Here is a 20,965-nt window from a genome sequence, read left to right as displayed (position 1 = left end):
AACAACCTGTCATGTTTGTCCTTTGTAATGTATGATGTTTACTGCATGTATGTTTCTCTCTCTCTCTCTTTCATCCTCTCTGTCCTGTCTACCTCTTCTTCTCCTCCTTCACCCAGCCGACTATCAGCAGGATGGTTCTCCCTTGTGAGTCGGGTCCTGCTCAGGGTTTCTTCCTGTTAAAAGGGAGTTTTTCCTTGCTGACTGCTTGCTCGGGGGTTCAGGCTCTGGGTCTCTGTAAAGCACCTGGAGACAGTTTTGACTGTATGAGGTGCTATATAAATAAATTGAAATAAATAAACTGAAATTGAAATATAAAGATTAGAATCATCATCATCACCATCTTGATGATGAAGGCAGAATTTGACCCTGTGTGACCTGCTGTGACACTAACCTCATGACTGTCAGCTTCAACGCTGATGGAAAATCATTTGTTTGTTTGTTGTTTTGTGCAGCTTCGCCGCAGACAGGAAGTCAGCAGCAGAATGTGCACGAGGTTAAAAACAAAAGACAGAAACGAGGCTGCAGCAGCGAGAAACTCTGAGGTCACGACGTCACAAACTTCCGACAGGAAACTCGACCTCACAATGTTTCCAACACGTGGAGGAAAAATCTGCAGCTGAAAGCTTCAGGAACTTTGTGACTATAAGAAAATGTCTTTTCTGTGATACTATTAAAGTGTATTTTACTATACTATCATTATCTGTGAGTTAAAAAACATTCATCATTATAAGTATCATAACAGACTATAATGGGCCTTATTACATGATGAATAAGAGCACCTAAAGTAAAATCACAGGAAAAGTTACAGACGTGTACAGTACAAGCATCAGGACTGTCCACATACTTTTGACCATATACTGTGGAGTCTTGTCAGGTTGGATTTGTACTGTGTATCATTCTCAGATTTCACATTTTCTCAGCTGGAGCTGCAGTTCTCCAAGTGTCCTGTAGGCGGAGCACTTGAAGGTTTCTGTCCGTTCATGTGGTGTGACACCAGCGCCACCCTGCGTCTTGTTTCCTGAACTGTTGTTGAACACACAGCTCAAGTCCTGAATGCAGCAGTTACCTTCCATCATGTGATGTAGGAAGGATCTTTGCTTTTTCAGGACTTCATCAGATGATTGTTTCGTTAGGTGAAAGAAACAAAATGATTAGAAGATTAAAGTCAGCGTATTAAATCAGTTTGCTGGCTCTGGCATCATTTGAAATTTACTCTTGCATGATATGTTGTGGAAAAAATACCGAGTAGGTTTTTTGATATATATATATATATATATATATATATGTCTATACACATACACTACCGTTCAAAAGTTTGGGGTCACTTAGAAATTTCCTTATTTTTTAAAAGAAAATCAGTTTTTTTCAGTGAAGATAACTTTAAACTAATTACAAATACACTCTATACATTGCTAATGTGGTAAATGACTATTCTACCTGCAAATGTATAGTTTTTGGTGCAATATCTACATAAGTGTATAGGGGCCCATTTTCAGCAGCTATCACTTCAGTGTTCTGATGGTACAGTGTGTTTGCTCATTGCATCAGAAGGCTAATGGATGATTAGAAAACCCTTGTGCAATCAGGTGTGCAAAATGTTAGCACACCTGAAAACAGTTTAGCTAATTAGATAAGCTATAAAACTGACCTTCCTTTGAGCAGGTTGAGTATCTGGAGCATCACATTTTCGGGTCGATTAAACGTTCAAAATGGCCAGAAAAAGAGAACTTTCATGTGAAACTCGACAGTCTATTCTTGTTCTTAGAAATGAAGGCTATTCCATGCGAGAAATTGCCAAGAAACTGAAGATTTCTTACAACGGTGTGTACTACTCTCTTCAGAGAAGAGCACAAACAGGCTCTAACCAGAGTAGAAAGAGAAGTGGGAGGCCCTGCTGCACAACTGAGCAAGAAGATAAGTACATTAGAGTCTCTAGTTTGAGAAATAGACACCTACAGCAGGACAATGAACCAAAGCACACTTCAACATTGTGCAAGAACTATTTAGAGAAGAAGCAAGCAGCTGGTATTCTATCTGTAATGGAGGGGCCAGCGCAGTCACCTGATCTAAACCCCACTGAGCTATTGTGGGAGCAGCTTGACCGTATGGTACGCAAGAAGTGCCCATCCAGCCAATCCAACTTATGGGAGGGACTTCTAGAAGCGTGGGGTGAAATTTCTCCAGATTACCTCAACAAATTAACAGGTAGGATGCCAAAGGTCTGCAATGCTGTAGTTGCTGCAAATGGAGGATTCTTTGACAAAAGCAAAGTTTGAAGGGACAAATTATTATTTCAAATACAAATCATTATTTCTGACCTTGTCAATGTCTTGACTATATTTTCTGTTCATTTTACAACACATGGTGGTAAATAAATGTGACTTTTCATGGAAAAGACAAAATTGTCTGGGTGACTCCAAACTTTTGAATGGTAGTGTATATATATTATTTGTTTTATTAATCCCAAACTGGGAAATTACTTCTCTGTATTTAACCCATCACAGGAGCAGTGGGCTGCCATGTCAGGTGTCTGGGGAGCGGCTGGGGGGTTAAGTGCTTTGCTCAAGGGCACATCGGCCAGCTAATGGGGGTGGTGGGGGGGCATTAATCCCTCCACCACCAGGCCGTGGGGGAACTGAACCAGCGACCCTCCGGTCACAAGCCGCTTCTCCAACCTGTAGGCCACGGCCGAAGTGTTTCTGAGCCTCGCTCACAAAGGTCCTGAACTATTAGATGTTGTTGTGGCAGAAAGAGACGGATCAGAGGAATCAGATGGTGGAGACACAAGTGTTCAGGCGGGGAAATCTCTTTATTCACAGCGACTCGACCAACACAGTAGTCACAGAGTTCTACAATACAGAAAATAACATCCCAATTTATACTACAACATGATCTGTGTGTGTCTTGCCTCTGCACATGTGTGTGTAGTGAACTTTTACTCACCAGTCCAGAACACTGTGACCTGGCATCCGGTTTCATATCACAGGTGTCGATCCTCAGAACAGGCTTGGCCCTCATTCTCCTACACTATAAGATAGGCCTTTATTAGTCCTGCAACGGGAAATTCACTGAAATATCATGACCATAATGCATATCACTAACCCAACTTCTTCCCTGGAGTCCTTGTGCTTTCTCGTCTCGCAGGTTCTCATGGATCGTGGTTGGAGCTCCTGAAAGTGTCACGAGATAACTTTTGTTGTGAATTGGCACTATATGAATAAACTGAATTGAACTGAATGTGAGATCCTGACTGAGTGTGTTTGACTGTGGGCTGATGAGGTTTCTAAAGTCTGTAGGACCGTTTGAGTCTACAGAACCAAATCAGTGTCATGCTTGGTGTTTTTTGCTATGCTTGGCTTTTGGTTTTGAGTCCGTGTCATGTTTCTTGTGTATCTTGTGTTTCCATGTGTTATGTTCAAGGTTTTGGTCATGTCCTGTTTTATTTTGAAAGTGTCACTTTCCCTGTGTGTCCTGTTTTCATGTAGCTTTGCTTTTGGTTTTCCTGATTGCTTTCTCCCTCCTGATGTGGGTCACCTGTGTCTCGTCGTCATGTCTATTTAGTCCTTGTCTTCCCAGCCACTTTTTGTCAGAGTGTCTTTGAATGTCCTCTGTTCAGGCCAGGCCACAGTTTTTTCTTAGATCCCTAGTCACAGTAAGTGTGAGCCTGTTTTGTTTAGTTGAGCTTTTTGATTTTGCCTTGAGAAAATAAAGACCATTGTTTGGACCTCTGCCTCACCTGCCTGCCCTTTTTCATTCATGTCATTCAGGGATGCTCCTCTTCATTATCTCCAACAGGGGGCGCTGTGGCAACAGGACATGTGTCTGAAGCTTCTGTCTCTACTGTTTGGACTGTCTTCATTCAAAGGACAAAGAACAGCTCAGCACCTTTCCTTTCAGTGTCTCCCATGGCCTGGCTGACCTCCCACAGGCTGGCCCCTGGGTAAAAACATGGCGGCTGTAGACTCAGATTGACCAGACTTGTCCCTCTTTCTCTGTGATACAATGCAGAGGAGGAAAGTTGATGTTCTGTGTGTCCAGGAGACCAGGTGGAAAGGTAGCAAGGCTAGAAGCATCGGAGCAGGGTTTAAACTGTTTTACCATGGTGTGGAGAGGAAGAGGAATGGAGTAGGGCTGATCCTGAAGGAGGACTTTGTGAAGAACCTTCTGGAGGTGAAGAGAGTGTCAGACAAGTGATGAGTCTGAAGGTGTGATGTTGAACATCATGTGTGGTTTTGCTCCACAAGAAAGATGTAAGGAAGAGGAGAAGGCCAAGTTCTGGACTGAGTTAGAGGATTCGATGCAGAGGACAAAGTGGTGGAAGTTGAGAAAGGAAGAGTTCTGTGTGGTTTTCAGGGAGGAGTTGAGACAGGCTCTGGGTGGTCAGGAGGTGCTTGCAGGTGACTGCGTAACACAACAAGGAGACCTGGTATGGAATGAGGCAGTGCAGGAGACTATTCAGAGGAAGAGGTTGGCTCGGAAGAAGTGGGACAGTAAGAGGACTGAGGAAAGTAGGCTGGAATACAGGGAGATGCAGCGAGAGGCGAAGGAGGTGTCAAAGGTCAAGCAGAAGGCATATGAGGACGTCTATGAGAGGTTGGACGCTTACATGAACCTCGGAGGGCAACTGTGAGGTAGGACAAATGAACTCCAGTTTCTTACAAGCTTAATGTTTTCACACTATAGTTTATTGTCACTGTCATATAAATGTTAGCACTAATGCTAAAACTGCTGATAAATAAATGAAGAAGTGAATACTGCTGATGTTGAAGAGTTTCAAGACTCCGGCAGGCTGTGATGCCTTTCATTGAGCCTGTGCAGACTTAGAGCTGCTGGGTGTCCAGTAATGAGAGACAGGATGTTAGCCACCGGGCCACTGGGCCCCGCCGCCGACACGAGTCGAGCTCGCCACGGGCAGGCCGCAGCCTTGTGCAGGATGGATCAAAGCTGTTTATTTTTATGTCTGTTTTATCACGTTCTGCTGTGACATGCAGTTTGATGTCTTTACTGTGATAAATGCTTCAGCATAACAACAATACGTACCTGTGACAACATGCAGGTTGAGTGCTGTGCGCGTACTCACAGAACTGGTATTACGTCCATTAAAAGTCAACTCCTTGCGAGCGGCCGCTTTGGTGACTGAGTGCTGACTCTGCTCTCGCTCTTCCTTCAGCCTTTAGCTCACCGTCACACCAGCTCTGCGCTCTGTGGTCGACACTGCAGTTAGCTTTCACCTCAAAGGTGCATTCTGTAGTATTTTAGACTACGTTTGCTAATGCTGTACTGCTTCATGACTGAAGTGCACGTTCAAGCAACTGTGGAGCAACCGTAAAGTAAGAATATGTTCATTATACTGTTATTGTGTATTTGTTGTGTAACATCCTGCTGTTGTTGTGTGTGATGTGAACATTAGTTATGTAGCATCAAATCAGTGAGTAATGGTAGAAAATGATGTTTATAAGTATAGATATTTAGGGGTTTTATTGATGGATTCAGGCTGTGAATGGGCTTGGTGTTGTCTTTTAGTATCCTGTCTGTTGGCAGGCTCCTCGTCGATATGACTGATGCTCTGTGGACGGCTGTCAGTGATGCTGTGGACTCTTTAATCAACCATTTTCTGTCATTGTTCTGTTCAACCTAAACTTTGCCTTCTCTTTCCTTAAGAAAGCCTGATATTTTTCCTGGATGTGGAGATGTGATGTGCATGACAGCTTCTCCGTGGTCTCGCTCCTCTGACGTTTGACTGGTGTATACAAGGCTCTTTGCCTTCTTTTTCCAAGATCGATGGTCAGCTCCTTGGCTTTGTTGGTGTTGAGCAGGATGTTCACTGCACCTCACACTGCACTGCTGATTTCCCCCTTAAATATGAATTTATTTTTATATTTTATTGTTGATTGAAATGTGGAAACCTGGACAGGGATGTTGTCTGCAGATTCATGACAGAGTTTGATGGGGAAAACTGCTGAATGCTGAGCTGAAATCAGCAAACAGCATTCTGGTGAAGGTGCTGAGGACTGAGTGGAGGGCAGTGGATCTGTAGACCTCCTGGTTCTGAGCACAAGCTGGTGAGGGTCCAGTCTGATAGTTAAGCACTGACGCAGTAGTGAATATAAGAAGGCCTCACAAAGATGACTGACCTTCAGAGCTGAATTTGAGCTTTTAAATGTCAGAGCTTGTTGTTGTGCTCAGTGATGATGAGATGTTGTTCACATAAATAACATCCCAACAATCCTCATTCTCATCAGTTTGTCTTGTATGACACAAAACTTTATTCGGTTTTATCTGAAGTTCGTTATTTTCTCTCTTTATCACCACTACATATGACTCCCTCTAGTGGATGTTGTGGAGTATTCTGTTGTCTTTGCTCCAAAGGTTTTTGTACAGAGTTTTGGTGTTTCCTGTCACTGTGGGCCTCAGAGCACAGTAGTACACAGCAGAGTCAGACAGCTGAAGCTTCTGGATCTTCAGAGGAACCGACTTGTTCTCAATTTTAGCATTAAATCTGTCCTTTTCAAACTCTGGAGCATGATCGACTGTTTTAGAGAAACATCTCAGCATGTACTTTGGATAACCGTTGACTTCCTGTTTGTACCAGAAGAGATATGGACTTGGGTCACTTGTCTCAAATGTACATCCAAGTGTAACTGAGTCTCCTTCAGTAGCAATGACATCCTCTGTTGGCTGGTTCACTTTGTCTTGTCCTTTACACTCTGGGGAAGAAGAGAACATGCAGATGAAGAGAAGAATCAATAAAGATGATTGATTAAAGGAGAGCAGTCAGTCAGTTTGAACAGATATTTAAACAGAGTCAGACACACAGATGTAGAATAGACTCATCAGATTTAACTATTTCATTTCAGGCTAGTTTAAAGGTAAAAAAGGCTGGAAATTATGTGTTTTTCTCAACATTAAAATCACTTAATGTGTCGTCTCATCTGATTTAAAAGGAAACTTGTTGTTCTTTGTGTCTCACCAAAGAAAGGAGCAGCAAGAATAATCCACAGCCAAAGTTCCATCTGTACAACAAGGTTTAAAGCAACAGGAGAAAGCAGCTGCTGTTCAACATTCAGTGTGAGAATTGTTCTCTTCACAGCAGCACTTATTATTGACACAATGGTTGAACACAGTGCAGAAGTAGTGCACCGCCTACTTGATAATGTCGCCCTCTAGTGGAGGTAAAAAGTTGAGTCCAACAGTGTGGAAAAAAGGCTTCCAGCAGCTTGTCAGTGTGTCAGCTTGTGTTTTTGTACAGAGACTGTGGGTTTGCTGTCACTGTGGGCCTCACAGCACAGTAGTACAGAGCAGAGTCTGTCACTGCAGCAGAGGAGATCTGAACATTCATGTGAGTGTTTTCCTCACTCACTGTAACAGACAGTCCAGACTTTGGACTCATTAATATTCCTCCTGTTCCTGAGTGAGAGGTGAGGAGCTCTGGTGGCTTTCCTGGATCTTGTCGATACCAGAAGAAGTAATCATCAGCTGCAGCTTTCTTGCTGTATCTGTAGGACAGAGTAACAGAGCTGTCTTCTAAACTGGACTGTTCATCTTTGACTGGACTGAGATCTTCACAGCTGACACCTAAAGGAGGAGAAATCTGTAACTTATGATTCAATGTTTTTAATCTGTAAAGTTCTTGTAATGTTAATGATCTCACCTACCTCTGATTGTGAGCAGACACAAAGTGACAAACAGACTGAAGTTCACTGACAGCATCTTAAAGAGAATCTGTCTGGTTTTCATATGAAACAGCACTGTGAAAGTCTGTCTTTTCTGTACTTGAGTCCCAGTTTTGTTCCTCCCTTAATCCCTCCCTCCTTCCTCTCACAGCACATTTTTAGCTGCAGTACACTGAGCTCTCTCAGCCAATGTGAAGAAGTAGCTGATAAGGCAACACTGACTCACATGTGAAGGTCCTGAATGAGTTAAATCACACTGCACAGTCCTTTACACACATAAATTATCTTCAGAGGAAGATTGTTTGTCTCTGTAAAATTCTCCTGTCTGTAGTTCCATGGTCTATCATACATGAATTTTACTTTCTGTAAACTACTTCATGTGTCATGCTTGCTGCTTGACATATTTTCTCTATTGAAAGTAAACATTTAATTCATTTACTTAGTAAATGATCTCAGTTCCAGACTCCCTCAGTTGTATAAAGGTGTTAAACTCCAGCACTTTGTATGTAATTCACCAGCCTCCACAATATCAATAAAACAGTGGAAACTGATGTTGTGTTCCAAAATAAATTGATCTTAATGTAACATATAAACAGAAAATGAGAGGACCTCAGACTGAACCCTGTGGTGCACCACAGTAAATCACAGCCTGAGAGAACAATGATAATACAAACAAAGTCAAAACCAAAGTCTGTGATGTGAACCAGTTTATGTAGAGTGAAATGTTGTGATCTGTCATCAGTCGACTTCCAATAGAAATGGATCATTTAAGACTGTCATACTTGGTGATAGAACTGAATGAAGTTGCAGAGTTACTGCAATCACTGGTTAATCAACAACTAGGCTCCTGTATTGACCCGCTAAACAGACTTCAGCCACAGCAGTCTGCTTTTTGCCCTGGTCATAGCACAATAACAGCAGCAGCCTCCTTCACTGACAACATTATGTTCTACCTGGATAAAAAACTGTTCTGCGCTGCTCTCTTTATTGACCTCTCTGAAGCTTTTCATACTGTATGATCACAAATTCTTACTCCCAAAACTGCAATCCATAGGTCTCGATAATCTCACCATTAGTTGGTTCCATTCTTACCTCACAGAGAAAAGTCAGACTGTTGCTGCTGATGATAACCAATCAAGCAGCCATAAAGTCAGCAATGGGTTGCCACAGTGGTCTGTCCCTGGGCCAGTGCTGGTTACGTCATATATAAATAATATAATTGTTCCTGATACATTGAATACTTCAATGTCCACGTCTTTGCTGACGACACAATGTTATATGGCCCTGGATCCATCCCAGCCCAGTCCCTGACCCGTCTCCAGTCTGTCTTCAATGAGTTTCAGTTATCATGCCCCATCACAGAGTGGTTTAAAATGCTGAGAAGACCAGCTGATTATATTCTCAATGTCTGCCATCGACTCTGATTACCCAACCATTAAACCTCCAGATGGCCCCCATATTGCTGCTGCAGAGTCATATTAATATCCAGGCATTTGGCTTGACAGCAGATTATCCTCCAAAATTCAGATTCTGCAATTGACACAAACATTAAAAGTCCAACCTGGTTTTCTGTACAGAATTAAAGGATGTCTGTCTTCTTCCAGCTGCAAACCCATTGTGCAGTGAACCTTCATGTCTGTTCTTCACGGTGGTGATATTCACACGTCACACATCCTCATCAACAGTTAAACCACGTAGGCCACAGTGCACTACGCTTTATCACAAATGACAGATTTCACACTCATCACTGCTCCATGTATCAGTCGGTAGGTTGGTCATCATGACAGCCAAGAAGAAACACTCATCTTATGCTGTTCAAGCCCGACTGTCAAAGCTTCCAAACTACCTCACATCTGTCATTTAAAACTGATAACTACAATACACACTCCAGTCACTACTTAACTCTAGATATCCCTTATGTTTGCAGTTTTGGCAGACTTGTGTCCACATATTACACCCATTTCAATGGGAATGAACTACAAACTACAAACAGACTAGAGTCTTGCATTCCCCTTGGCTGTTTTGAAATCTCTGATATGTTTCTTGATATGAGTTATTGTTTGAATTGACTCCTTGCTGTTCTGTGTTTTCTTATGAATGTACTTGTTTTGAAATTTTGTTTCTCTTTCTTGGAAAAGAGAACCTAATCTCAATGAGACTGGCTGATTAAGTGAATGAAAATGAAGTCATCACATCCCACTGCAGTGTAACAGTGTGTGACTCCCTCTAGTGGATGTTGTGGAGTATTCTGTTGTCTTTGCTCCAAAGGTTTTTGTACAGAGTTTTGGTGTTTCCTGTCACTGTGGGCCTCAGAGCACAGTAGTACACAGCAGAGTCTGTCACTGCAGCAGAGGAGATCTGCAGATCCACTCGATTTCTCTCCTCATTCAGGTTCACAGTCAGTCCAGGGTGTGGAGGTGTTGCTTCCACCACTGAAGGCTCTTTTGCATCAGTAATCAGGAGAAGGAACTGAAGAGCTGATCCAGCATCCTGTCGATACCACTGGAGATTCTCAGCTTTAACTGAATAGTTACAGGACAGAGTGACACTCAGGCCCTCTGATGAAGTCACTTCAGCTCTGTTGGCAGTAATTTGATCTTCCAAGGTGTTACCTAATGAAGGAAACAACATGTTATCTGTGGAGTTCTGTTCCAAAGTCACTAATCCATCATTGTTTTGTCATCAGTGTAGTAAGCAGTTATTAGTGATGAACTGATGACATCTAGAATTCTGAACCAAACCCAAACAGGATCTTTGTTGCTTTAAAATGTCTTTATAGTTCAGGTTTTCCTGTCAGAAACATACGTACCTACGAGGACTAAACAGAACAAAACTGCAGAGAGTTTTTCCATGTTCACTGAGGTGAAAGGCTGGAACTGAATGTTCAGTATGAGTAAGTTCTGTGAGTTGTGTTTGGTCTGATGTTCACAGCTGGAATCAAACAGTTTTCTGCCATGAAGCACCTCTGCAGTCAGTAGGAGGAGACTCATATGTCAAATGATCTTCATTTCTGAAGCTCTGAGAGAAAACAATCTGGACTTTACCATCACATCCCACTGCAGTGTAACAGTGTGTGACTCCCTCTAGTGGATGTTGTGGAGTATTCTGTTGTCTTTGCTCCAAAGGTTTTTGTACAGAGTTTTGGTGTTTCCTGTCACTGTGGGCCTCAGAGCACAGTAGTACACAGCAGAGTCAGACAGCTGAAGCTTCTGGATCTTCAGAGGAACCGACTTGTTCTCAATTGTAGCATTAAATCTGTCCTTTTCAAACTCTGGAGCATGATCGACTGTTTTAGAGAAACATTTCAGCATGTACTTTGGATAACCGTTTGCTTCCTGTTTGTACCAGTAGAGATATGGATTTCTGTCACTTGTCTCAAATGTACATCCAAGTGTAACTGAGTCTCCTTCAGTAGCAATGACATCCTCTGTTGGCTGGTTCACTTTGTCTTGTCCTTTACACTCTGGGGAAGAAGAGAACATGCAGATGAAGAGAAGAATCAATAAATATGATTGATTAAAGGAGAGCAGTCAGTCAGTTTAAAGACTTACCTAAACAGAGAGTCAGAATCAGGATGTTTCTCAGCCAGTGTTTCATGTCTGCAGTGAGAGGGGAGGAGAGAGGAAGAACACTGAAACCCTGACACTCCTCACAGCTCTGACAAACTGTGTGTTTGTCACTGCTGATATTCACTAAATTACATCATTTCCTTCAGGTAACAAGCAGCTGATGAGGTAACACTGATGGACACTTGGCAGCACATGTGAAGGTCCTGACTGAGTTAAATCCTTTCTCAGATCATATAATACAATTACTAACACTAATAAAATATGACAACCATATTAATTACCTATTAGATTCTTTACTGAAATAATATTATTCACATTTGTCATATTTTAGGACAAATCAAGAGTAAATCATCTGCAGTCTTGACTTTCAGCTCCAAAGCAGGAGATTATTCCCATTTGTCGAGTTCTGTCCTTTATGGTTTCATTGTTGATCGTTTGTAAATGATTTTGTGGGTTTTAGTTTCGAAACTCGATCTTAAATATTTCACAGATGTGACCTCAGAGTCTGATATCAAGTGCTTTTTGTATTTGCAGAATATGTGGGAGATGATTCGGGTGTCGTGTGTCACGGTCAAAACACAAAAGAAACCTGATCATGATATTTGAACGTGTCCTATCTTTAACCCTGTAACGCCAAACGTATCATATTTGATACATGAGTTTTTCAGCCCTCCTAACCCTAACCCTCCTGAGCAGTGTGATATTTTTTTCCCTGAAAAACCTGATGTATACAATCAGATACATGCAGTGCACAGATAATCCAACAGGGGGTAGTAATTCACCCATTAGAGGGCCTTCCAGTGACGCTGCAAGATTGCCATGATTCAGGAGTTGGACACAGGTGGTTTTTGAAGAAGAACTTTGCCAAGTTTGAAAATGTTAAGGTAAGAAAAACATTAAAAAATTTACTGAAACATCAATAGAACAGTTACTGGGTTGATGCAATGTGAAAATAATCATCATAATCTATGTTTTAGTAAAACCGTGTTGAAAATGACGTACCAAATTTGATACATGCATAATATATATAACATCGGGGCGGCACGGTGGTGTAGTGGTTAGCTCTGTCGCCTCATAGCAAGAGGGTTCCAGGTTCGAATCCCGGTCTGGGCCCTTCTATGTGGAGTTTGCATGTTCTCCCTGTGCCTGCGTGGGTTTTCTCCGGGTTCTCCGGCTTCCTCCCACAATACCAAAAACATGCACATTAGGTTAACTGGCTGCTCTACATTACCCCCTAGGTGTGAGTGTGAGAATGTGTGGTTGTTTGTCTTTGTGTGTCGGACCTGTGATTGACTGGCGACCAGTCCAGGGTGAACCCCGCCTCTCGCCCGTGGTCAGCTGGGATAGGCTCCAGCTCCCCCGCGACCCTGACGGATAAGCGGTATAGAAAATGGATGGATATATATAACATCAAGCAACATACAGTCTTTTTATTTTTTCAATGACATATTTTCGAGTAAAAAACTAGATATGTAACTTGCTGTATCATGATGATTGATGACTAGTTTGGTGTTGCCATGATACGATTGCTTGTAACTTCCTTTTGCTTACTGCTTTTCACTAAAAACTGACCAATTCATATAAAATCACAATCTGTTTTTGTGTGCATGTGTGTTTTTAGATGGCAAAAAAAATACAGAGTTGAAGATGCTCTGAAAATGATTATGGATTATGGAATTCAAGTGACATGGAGCAGCTAGGGGAAGATGATGATGAGGAAGAGGAAGAGGAATAAACTCTTACTGCAAAGATTGGGAAAACCCAGATAGCAGTGATGATGATGAAAGCCCAGAAGAGGACACAACAGAAAGTAGTCCAGAAAGTAGTCCTTAATAGTCCTTAACAAAGCTGACAACAAAGCTGTGAACCTGCTCTCTTCTTTTGTTGCCGTCGAACCACTGGGCAATGTGAGGCGTTGGGATCGAAAAGCCAAAACCTGCATAATGGTTCCCAGACCAGCCATTGTTGACACATACAACAGGTTCATGGGAGCTGTTGACCTTCTTGATATGCTATCTGCACTGTACAAGTTCAGCTGCAGATCCCAAAGATGGTACATTTACATTTGGTGGCACACTGTTACAGTGGTGGTAATCAATGCATGGATCCGCTACAGAAGAGACCTGGAGAAACTGCAGCCCAGGCTGAAACCCCTGACCCTGCGACGGTTTCAGGCTTCTGCTGGCACTGCCCTCACGAGCGCAGGAAAGGTCAAAAGGTGTGGCAGCCCACTGTCCTCTCCAGAAGCAACGCCAACCCCTCCCCGGAAGAGGAAAGCCACTGAGGTGCCTCCCGATGTGAGAAAGGATGGCCTGGATCATTTCAACATGGGAAACCTGACAGAGATGCAAGCACTGCACAGGCCACTTTACCCATGTGTACTGTCAGAAATGCAGAGTGCATCTGTGCCTGAACAAGTACAGAAACTGTCTTCAAGCCTACCACCATGCACAATAAAAAGGTTGTGAACCGCAAAATGAGTACAAATAACTGAAATGTTGTGTTTTCCAGACTTCCACCCAGCCAGTTCCATTGGTGGATTTCTCATTACTGCATTATGGTAGCACTTTTTATGTTTGGAATTACAAATTTGTTGGATTTGTTTGTTCAGGAAAAAAGAATCTTTGAGCATTGTGACCTGATGTATCAAATATATGGTTTTACACATGTAAATACCTGTATTTTTTAGATTTATACTTATCTGTTGTTTATCCTATTTTTATATCTTATATCTTTCACTTTTCTTTCTTGGTCGGGAAAACTGCAAGTGCAAGGAAATTTTTTTGTTTATTTGTTCAGAGGGACCATTAAAGGCTCCAAGTTCAAAGAATTGGAATTTTCTGTGAATTATTTAATGGTTTGGGCTTTACAGGGTTAAATCAATAAATTAAAAATGCTGTTCATGTTGTGTTAGTTAAGGAGCATCGCAAACATAAAGTCTTTCCTCTCAGCCTGATCTCAAGAAGGTCAAATTATTGCAATTCATTGTATTTAGGATTGAACCTTAAAGCAATTTCATGCCTTCCTCTGGTGCAAAATGCTGCTGCTTGGCTTTAAGCAAATACAAGGAGACAAGATGAGATCAGTCCTGTTTTAGCTTTCCTGGTTACCAGGCTGTTTTAGTATTGATTTTAAGAGTTTACTGATCACCGTTAAAGCAGGTTTTAGCTTCCAGCTGCAGTGCTGCTTCCCAATAAGCCAGGGCACAGCCTCAGATCCTTGGCTGGGGCTTTGAAGTATAATCTATTCTTTAAAGGAACAAAAGGCAGTAGAAAGAAAGGACACATTTAATCACAGTACAACTGAAGTCAGCTGATAATGATGGGAAAGTCCAGCATCAAATATTGTACCCAGAGTATGAGCAGTTGTAGGAAGGTTTGCAATGAGGCCCAATGAGGCTGAAGCTTTAAGGGACTGTATCTATTGAGGACACTCAGCTCTTTGGACTGCAGGGGGCCTCTGAAAATGGAGTATTAATTTTGCAATTGGTGTCACAGTTTATATAATAAAACATCTCAAAGCAAAAGCAAAACCAAGAAGAACATGATGGTGGACTCAAATGTGGGTTTGTGGTGTTACAACTGTCAGTTTTATGTTGCTAACAGGGAAAAAGTTTGAGAACTGCTGTAACAGAAGATTGGACTTTTGGCCTGGTGGAGGTGATTGTTGAGGGTCATAGTTATCCATCATTGTTACAACCACTGCAAACAATCTGGACTTTACCATCACATCCCACTGCAGTGTAACAGTGTGTGACTCCCTCTAGTGGATGTTGTGGAGTATTCTGTTGTCTTTGCTCCAAAGGTTTTTGTACAGAGTTTTGGTGTTTCCTGTCACTGTGGGCCTCAGAGCACAGTAGTACACAGCAGAGTCAGACAGCTGAAGCTTCTGGATCTTCAGAGGACCTGATCTTAAGGTGGAATCCAGTGTGGATGAAAACCTCTCCTTGAACTCGTCTGGTGTGTTCCCTGAACTCTCTGAAAAGCGGCTCAGTATGAATTTGGGGCTGTTGTTTCCCTCCTGTTTGTACCAGAAGAGAGTTGGACCATTTGAGCTGCTGTTATATTGACAGCCAAGTGTTACTGCCTCTCCTTCAGCAGCAGTCACATCTTCTTTTGGTTGCAGCACGTTGTCTTTCTGTGCTCTGCATTCTGTAAAACAGCAGCAAACAGTATCAGTGAGCTGTTAAAGAATCATGTCAGTGTTGGATTGATATCACAGAAACAGAGTTGTGTTCATACCAAAGCACATAGCAGCCAGCAACAGTGAGGTGAACAGAGGCGTCATGTCTGCAGTGCTGAGTAACTGTGAGCTCCAGCGAGTATAAAGAAGGCTGTGATCTCTCTGTTTGGTCTTCATCAACACTAAGTTGGTGGATTAGAAGGAGGAGCCTGATCACAGTGACAGGGCTCATTCACAGCCCTGTGTGTCAGTCAGAAATAATGCAGCAGTCAGTCTTTGTTATGGCTTGTACACAGTTAGTGTTTATTAGTCAGTGCTTTAGTGTCTGTTTCAGATGGAGCCCAACATGTTGCCAAGGATATTAAACAATGGAAGGAGCTGATTGAGCCTGAATGGCCCACAGTGGTTTGTCAGTGATGTGGATTTGCTGCTCATGTGAATCCTCCCACAGTGTTTCATTAGCAGCTGTAACCACAGTGACTCTGATGGAACAGGAATGAGCAGAATCCATCTGATATGAAGCTGTGGTTTGAATACCACTTCCCTCCTCTTTGAAGAGTAGTCACATATCTGTGTTCAGGTTTTTGTACAGCCTCTTCTACACTTTGTATCAGTGTGTTTCTAGAGCACAGTAGTAGAGAGCTGAGTCTGCCAGGGTCAGGACTGTGATGGTCAGTTCAGTTGATGTCTCTGATGTTTTAGATTGATATCGTTTGTCAGGAATATACTCAGATGTGTACCCTTTTGCTCCTTTCCTGAGTATAAACTGAGGTGCCTGAAGCTCAGAGTGATGTCTGTACCAGTAAAGGAAAACACCAGTGTAACTCGTCTGATATGTACATGCGAGTGTGACAGTTTCTCCTTCTCTTTTGCTGACTTCCACATCTCCTACAGGATCGATTGTGTCTCCAGCTATCAGTCCTGAAAGAAGAGGAGGAAATGAAGCCATTAGACTAACATTGTTCATGAGGCTGAGAGGAGAAGACAGTGGAAAATATCATGTGTACAGAGTTACTGTGTGGACAGAAACAGATTTCTGCTCTGAACTCCAGTTTGCGTCAGTCTTTAGAAGAGAATAAAAACATGTTGTTCTTTGTGTCTCACCAAAGAAAAGAGCAGCAAGAATAATCCACAGCCAAAGTTCCATCTGTACAACAAGGTTTAAAGCAACAGGAGAAAGCAGCTGCTGTTCAACATTCAGTGTGAGAATTGTTCTCTTCACAGCAGCACTTATTATTGACACAATGGTTGAACACAGTGCAGAAGTAGTGCACCGCCTACTTGATAATGTCGCCCTCTAGTGGAGGTAAAAAGTTGAGTCCAACAGTGTGGAAAAAAGGCTTCCAGCAGCTTGTCAGTGTGTCAGCTTGTGTTTTTGTACAGAGACTGTGGGTTTGCTGTCACTGTGGGCCTCACAGCACAGTAGTACAGAGCAGAGTCTGTCACTGCAGCAGAGGAGATCTGAACATTCATGTGAGTGTTTTCCTCACTCACTGTAACAGACAGTCCAGACTTTGGACTCATTAATATTGTTCCTGTTCCTGAGTGAGAGGTGAGGAACTCTGGTGGCTTTCCTGGATCTTGTCGATACCAGAAGAAGTTATCAGAACCAGTTGCTTTCTTGCTGTATCTGTAGGACAGAGTAACAGAGCTGTCTTCTAAACTGGACTGTTCATCTTTGACTGGACTGAGATCTTCACAGCTGACACCTAAAGGAGGACAAATCTGTAACTTATGATTCAATGTTTTTAATGTGTAAAGTTCTTGTAATGTTAATGATCTCACCTACCTCTGATTGTGAGCAGACACAAAGTGACAAACAGACTGAAGTTCACTGACAGCATCTTAAAGAGAATCTGTCTGGTTTTCATATGAAACAGCACTGTGAAAGTCTGTCTTTTCTGTACTTGAGTCCCAGTTTTGTTCCTCCCTTAATCCCTCCCTCCTTCCTCTCACAGCACATTTTTAGCTGCAGTACACTGAGCTCTCTCAGCCAATGTGAAGAAGTAGCTGATAAGGCAACACTGACTCACATGTGAATCAGAATCGTCTTTATTGCCATGTAAGTGAAGAGGTTTCACATTACTAGGAATTTATCTTGTTGATTGGTGCAAACATAGAATGTAATCAGTAACATATAATAGTAGAATAAAATAAAATAAAATAGCATAAGGTAAAACAAAATTAAATAAGATAAGTAAAATAAATATGGTTCTTGAGGTCGTCCAAAAGTGAGGTAGTGCAGGGTGGAAGTGTAGTGCAAGTAGGTGAGGTAAACAGTGCAAATGAACAGCAGGTGGATCATGACATGAGCACAGATCAGTGACTGTACTGAAGTAACTGAAGTGCAGAGCAGTTAGTCAGTTGGTGTTCAACAGTCCAACAGCAGAGGGGAAGAAGCTGTTCTTGTGGCGTGAGGTTTTGGTCCGAATGCCTGAAGGGAGTTTCTCAAAGAGTCCATGTCCAGGGTGAGAAGGGTCAGCTGTGATCCGACCTGCATGCCTCAGAGTCCTGGAGGTGTACAGGTCTTGTAGAGATGGAAGGCTGCAGCCGATCACCTTCACGCTGCAGTCTGTGCTTGTCCCTGGCGGTGGCCCCAGCGTACCACACGGTGATGGAGGAGGTGAGGATGGACTCAATGATGGCCGTGTAGAACTGAACCATCATCTTGACTGGCACGTTGAGTTTCCTCAGCTGCCGCAGGAAGAGCATCCTCTGCTGGGCCCTTTTGATGAGGGAGCTGATGGTCAGCTCCCACTTGAGGTCCCGGGTGATGGTGGTACCCAGGAAACAGAAGGAGTCCACCATGGAGATGGGGGTGTCTGTCAGGGTGAGGGGGAGCGATGGAGCTGGCACTTTCCAAAAGTCAATGATCATCCCCACTGTCTTCTGGGTGTTCAGCTCCAGGTTGTTGTTGCCGCACCAGGACACCAGACGGTCCACCTCCCTCCTGTAGGCAGACTCATCCCCATCCGAGATGAGACCGATGAGGGTGGTGTCTTCTGCGAACTTAACTAGCTTGACTGGTGGCCGGAGGTGCAGCAGTTGGTGTAGATGGAGAAGAGCAGAGGCCGCAGGATGAAGTGTAGAGTCAGGTTGACTGCATCGTCTACAGACCTGTTGGCTCTGTAGGCAAACTGCAGGGGGTCCAGGAGGGGGGTTGTGATGGACTTGAGGTGGGACAGAACCAGGCGCTCAAATGACTTCATGACTACAGATGTCAGTGCCACAGGTCTGTAGTCATTAAGTCCAGTGATCCTCGGCTTCTTGGGGACTGGGACTATGGTGGAGGCTTTGAAGCAGACTGGCACATGGCATGACTCCAGAGAGGTGTTGAAAATGTCGCAGCAGCCCTAAACCAGGTCAAAACCTAAAATCCAAACAGAAACGAAGCTCCTCCACAGCCTGGCTGGTCCACCTTTTAGATGTGCTCACCACAGGTTTGGCGAGCTTCAGCCTCTGTCTGTATGAGGGGATCAGGTGGACCATGACGTGGTCAGATAGACCCAGAGCGGCGCGGGGCAAAGCACGATATGCTCCGCTTATTGTGGTGTAACAGTGATCCAGAGTGTTCTCCTCTCTGGTCGGGCATTTGATCAGCTGATTGTATTTGGGTAACTCTTGGCTCAGATTTCCTTTATTAAAGTCACTGAGGACAATAACTAAGGAGTCTGGGTATGTTTGCTCCACACACAGTACCTGATCCGCGAGTACGCGCTGAGCTTCGTGCACGTCCGCACTCGGCGGGATGTAAACAGCGGCCAGAATGAATGAAGCAAACTCACGCGGACTTAAGCAAACTCTTATAAGTGGGGATAAGATGGACTGTTAGATGGTCAGAGTGGGAGAGAGGGGGGAGAGACTTTGCTGTGTATGCGCCTTTGCTATTTCCATAACATTTGTCTAAAGTTTTGTTGTTGCACTTCACATACCACCAGTATGTAAAGTGCAGCACATGGAATATTTGTCCATACATTGCAAGTTAAATACAACAACAAACTTTCCAAACACAGCAGGTCCAGACCAAACTCTTCAATTTGGTCTTAAATATACAGACCAAACATTCTGCATATCTGACTTTATACTGAATGTTTTATTTCAAATGATTTCTTGCCAGCTTACGATATTTCACATAAACACAGTGAATATGTAAGAGAGTTTGTCACAAACTTAACCTAAAGAGTTGAATTTGAGCTGCAGATGTCACAAGATTTGCTGTTAAATTCACCTGTGATGAGATATTGTTCACATAAATAGCATCCCACAACACCTCATTATCATTACAGTTTGTGTTTTATGACTAACTAAATTTTACTTTATACCTTTATCTTTCATGCTTCATTTTCTGCTGTCTTTTGCAGATGATTCTGGAAAATCACATCCCACTGCAGTGTAACAGTGTGTGACTCCCTCTAGTGGATGTTGTGGAGTATTCTGTTGTCTTTGCTCCAAAGGTTTTTGTACAGAGTTTTGGTGTTTCCTGTCACTGTGGGCTGCAGAGCACAGTAGTACACAGCAGAGTCAGACAGCTGAAGCTTCTGGATCTTCAGAGGACCTGATCTTAAGGTGGAATTCAGTGTGGATGAAAACCTCTCCTTGAACTCGTCTGGTGTGTTCCCTGAATTCCCTTGAACGCGACTCAGTATGAATTTGGGGCTGTTGTTTCCCTCCTGTTTGTACCAGAAGAGAGTTGGACCATTTGAGCTGCTGTTATATTGACAGCCAAGTGTTACTGCCTCTCCTTCAGCAGCAGTCACATCTTCTTTTGGTTGCAGCACGTTGTCTTTCTGTGCTCTGCATTCTGTAAAACAGCAGCAAACAGTATCAGTGAGCTGTTAAAGAATCATGTCAGTGTTGGATTGATATCACAGAAACAGAGTTGTGTTCATACCAAAGCACATAGCAGCCAGCAACAGTGAGGTGAACAGAGGCGTCATGTCTGCAGTGCTGAGTAACTGTGAGCTCCAGCGAGTATAAAGAAGGCTGTGATCTCTCTGTTTGGTCTTCATCAACACTAAGTTGGTGGATTAGAAGGAGGAGCCTGATCACAGTGACAGGGCTCATTCACAGCCCTGTGTTGTTCCCCTGACTGACAACCTGACACTCAACACATCCTACTGACACTCTCCTTTCCGTGTACAACTTGTCTTGTATGTCGTCATCATGACATATTTCAGCTGACGGGTTTCCTCTCTCACATCTGATGAGGAGCCACTTTGTTCCCTGACATGTAAAAGGTGCTAATTGTTGTGAATCTGCTGTGACCGCTTTAATATTTATTATCAGATAGATTACAGTTAACCTGAGAAGAAATGATTGAAAACATGTGAAGAAGAATAAAAACATGTTGTTCTTTGTGTCACACCAAAGAAAAGAGCAGCAAAACGAATCCACAGCCAAAGTTCCACGTTTATAAGAAGGTTTAAAGCAACAGGAGAAAGCAGCTGATGTCTTTGCTTTGCCTTGGCCCTTCTGTCCCTCCCTCCAGCCACATTCCCACTTCATCAGCAACATTCATTTCCATTCTCCACGAGTACACCA

General features: G+C 43.0%; 1 protein-coding gene and 3 gene segments (V, D, J or C); all 4 read right to left on the bottom strand.

The window, feature by feature from the left end:
- Positions 1 to 6,088: 6,088 nt before the first annotated feature.
- LOC124069718 lies at positions 6,089 to 7,229 on the bottom strand. The segment is given in 2 exon segments: positions 6,089 to 6,707; positions 6,971 to 7,229. Coding segments are annotated over 2 exon segments (423 nt in total).
- Positions 7,230 to 7,433: 204 nt separating this feature from the next.
- LOC124069391 lies at positions 7,434 to 17,455 on the bottom strand. The gene is made up of 6 exons (XM_046408551.1): positions 17,214 to 17,455; positions 16,792 to 17,133; positions 10,857 to 11,136; positions 10,483 to 10,664; positions 7,656 to 10,285; positions 7,434 to 7,575 (listed from the first exon to the last, which is right to left on the bottom strand). The coding sequence occupies exons 1-5, from the start codon at positions 17,293 to 17,295 to the stop codon at positions 9,900 to 9,902; spliced, it is 1,272 nt and encodes a 423-aa protein (XP_046264507.1). The 5' UTR covers positions 17,296 to 17,455; the 3' UTR covers positions 7,434 to 7,575; positions 7,656 to 9,899.
- On the bottom strand, positions 14,877 to 16,025 carry LOC124069717. The segment is given in 2 exon segments: positions 14,877 to 15,393; positions 15,484 to 16,025. Coding segments are annotated over 2 exon segments (507 nt in total).
- A 2,056-nt stretch (positions 17,456 to 19,511) lies between the features above and the next one.
- Positions 19,512 to 20,716, bottom strand: LOC124068802. The segment is given in 2 exon segments: positions 19,512 to 20,225; positions 20,316 to 20,716. Coding segments are annotated over 2 exon segments (507 nt in total).
- Between the last annotated feature and the right edge of the window lie 249 nt (positions 20,717 to 20,965).

The sequence above is a fragment of the Scatophagus argus genome, chromosome 13 (genome assembly GCF_020382885.2).
Source record: "Scatophagus argus isolate fScaArg1 chromosome 13, fScaArg1.pri, whole genome shotgun sequence".
Lineage (NCBI taxonomy): Eukaryota > Metazoa > Chordata > Actinopteri > Scatophagidae > Scatophagus > Scatophagus argus.
Note: the sequence above shows the minus strand (reverse complement) of the source record. Positions and strands in the feature narration are given on the sequence as shown.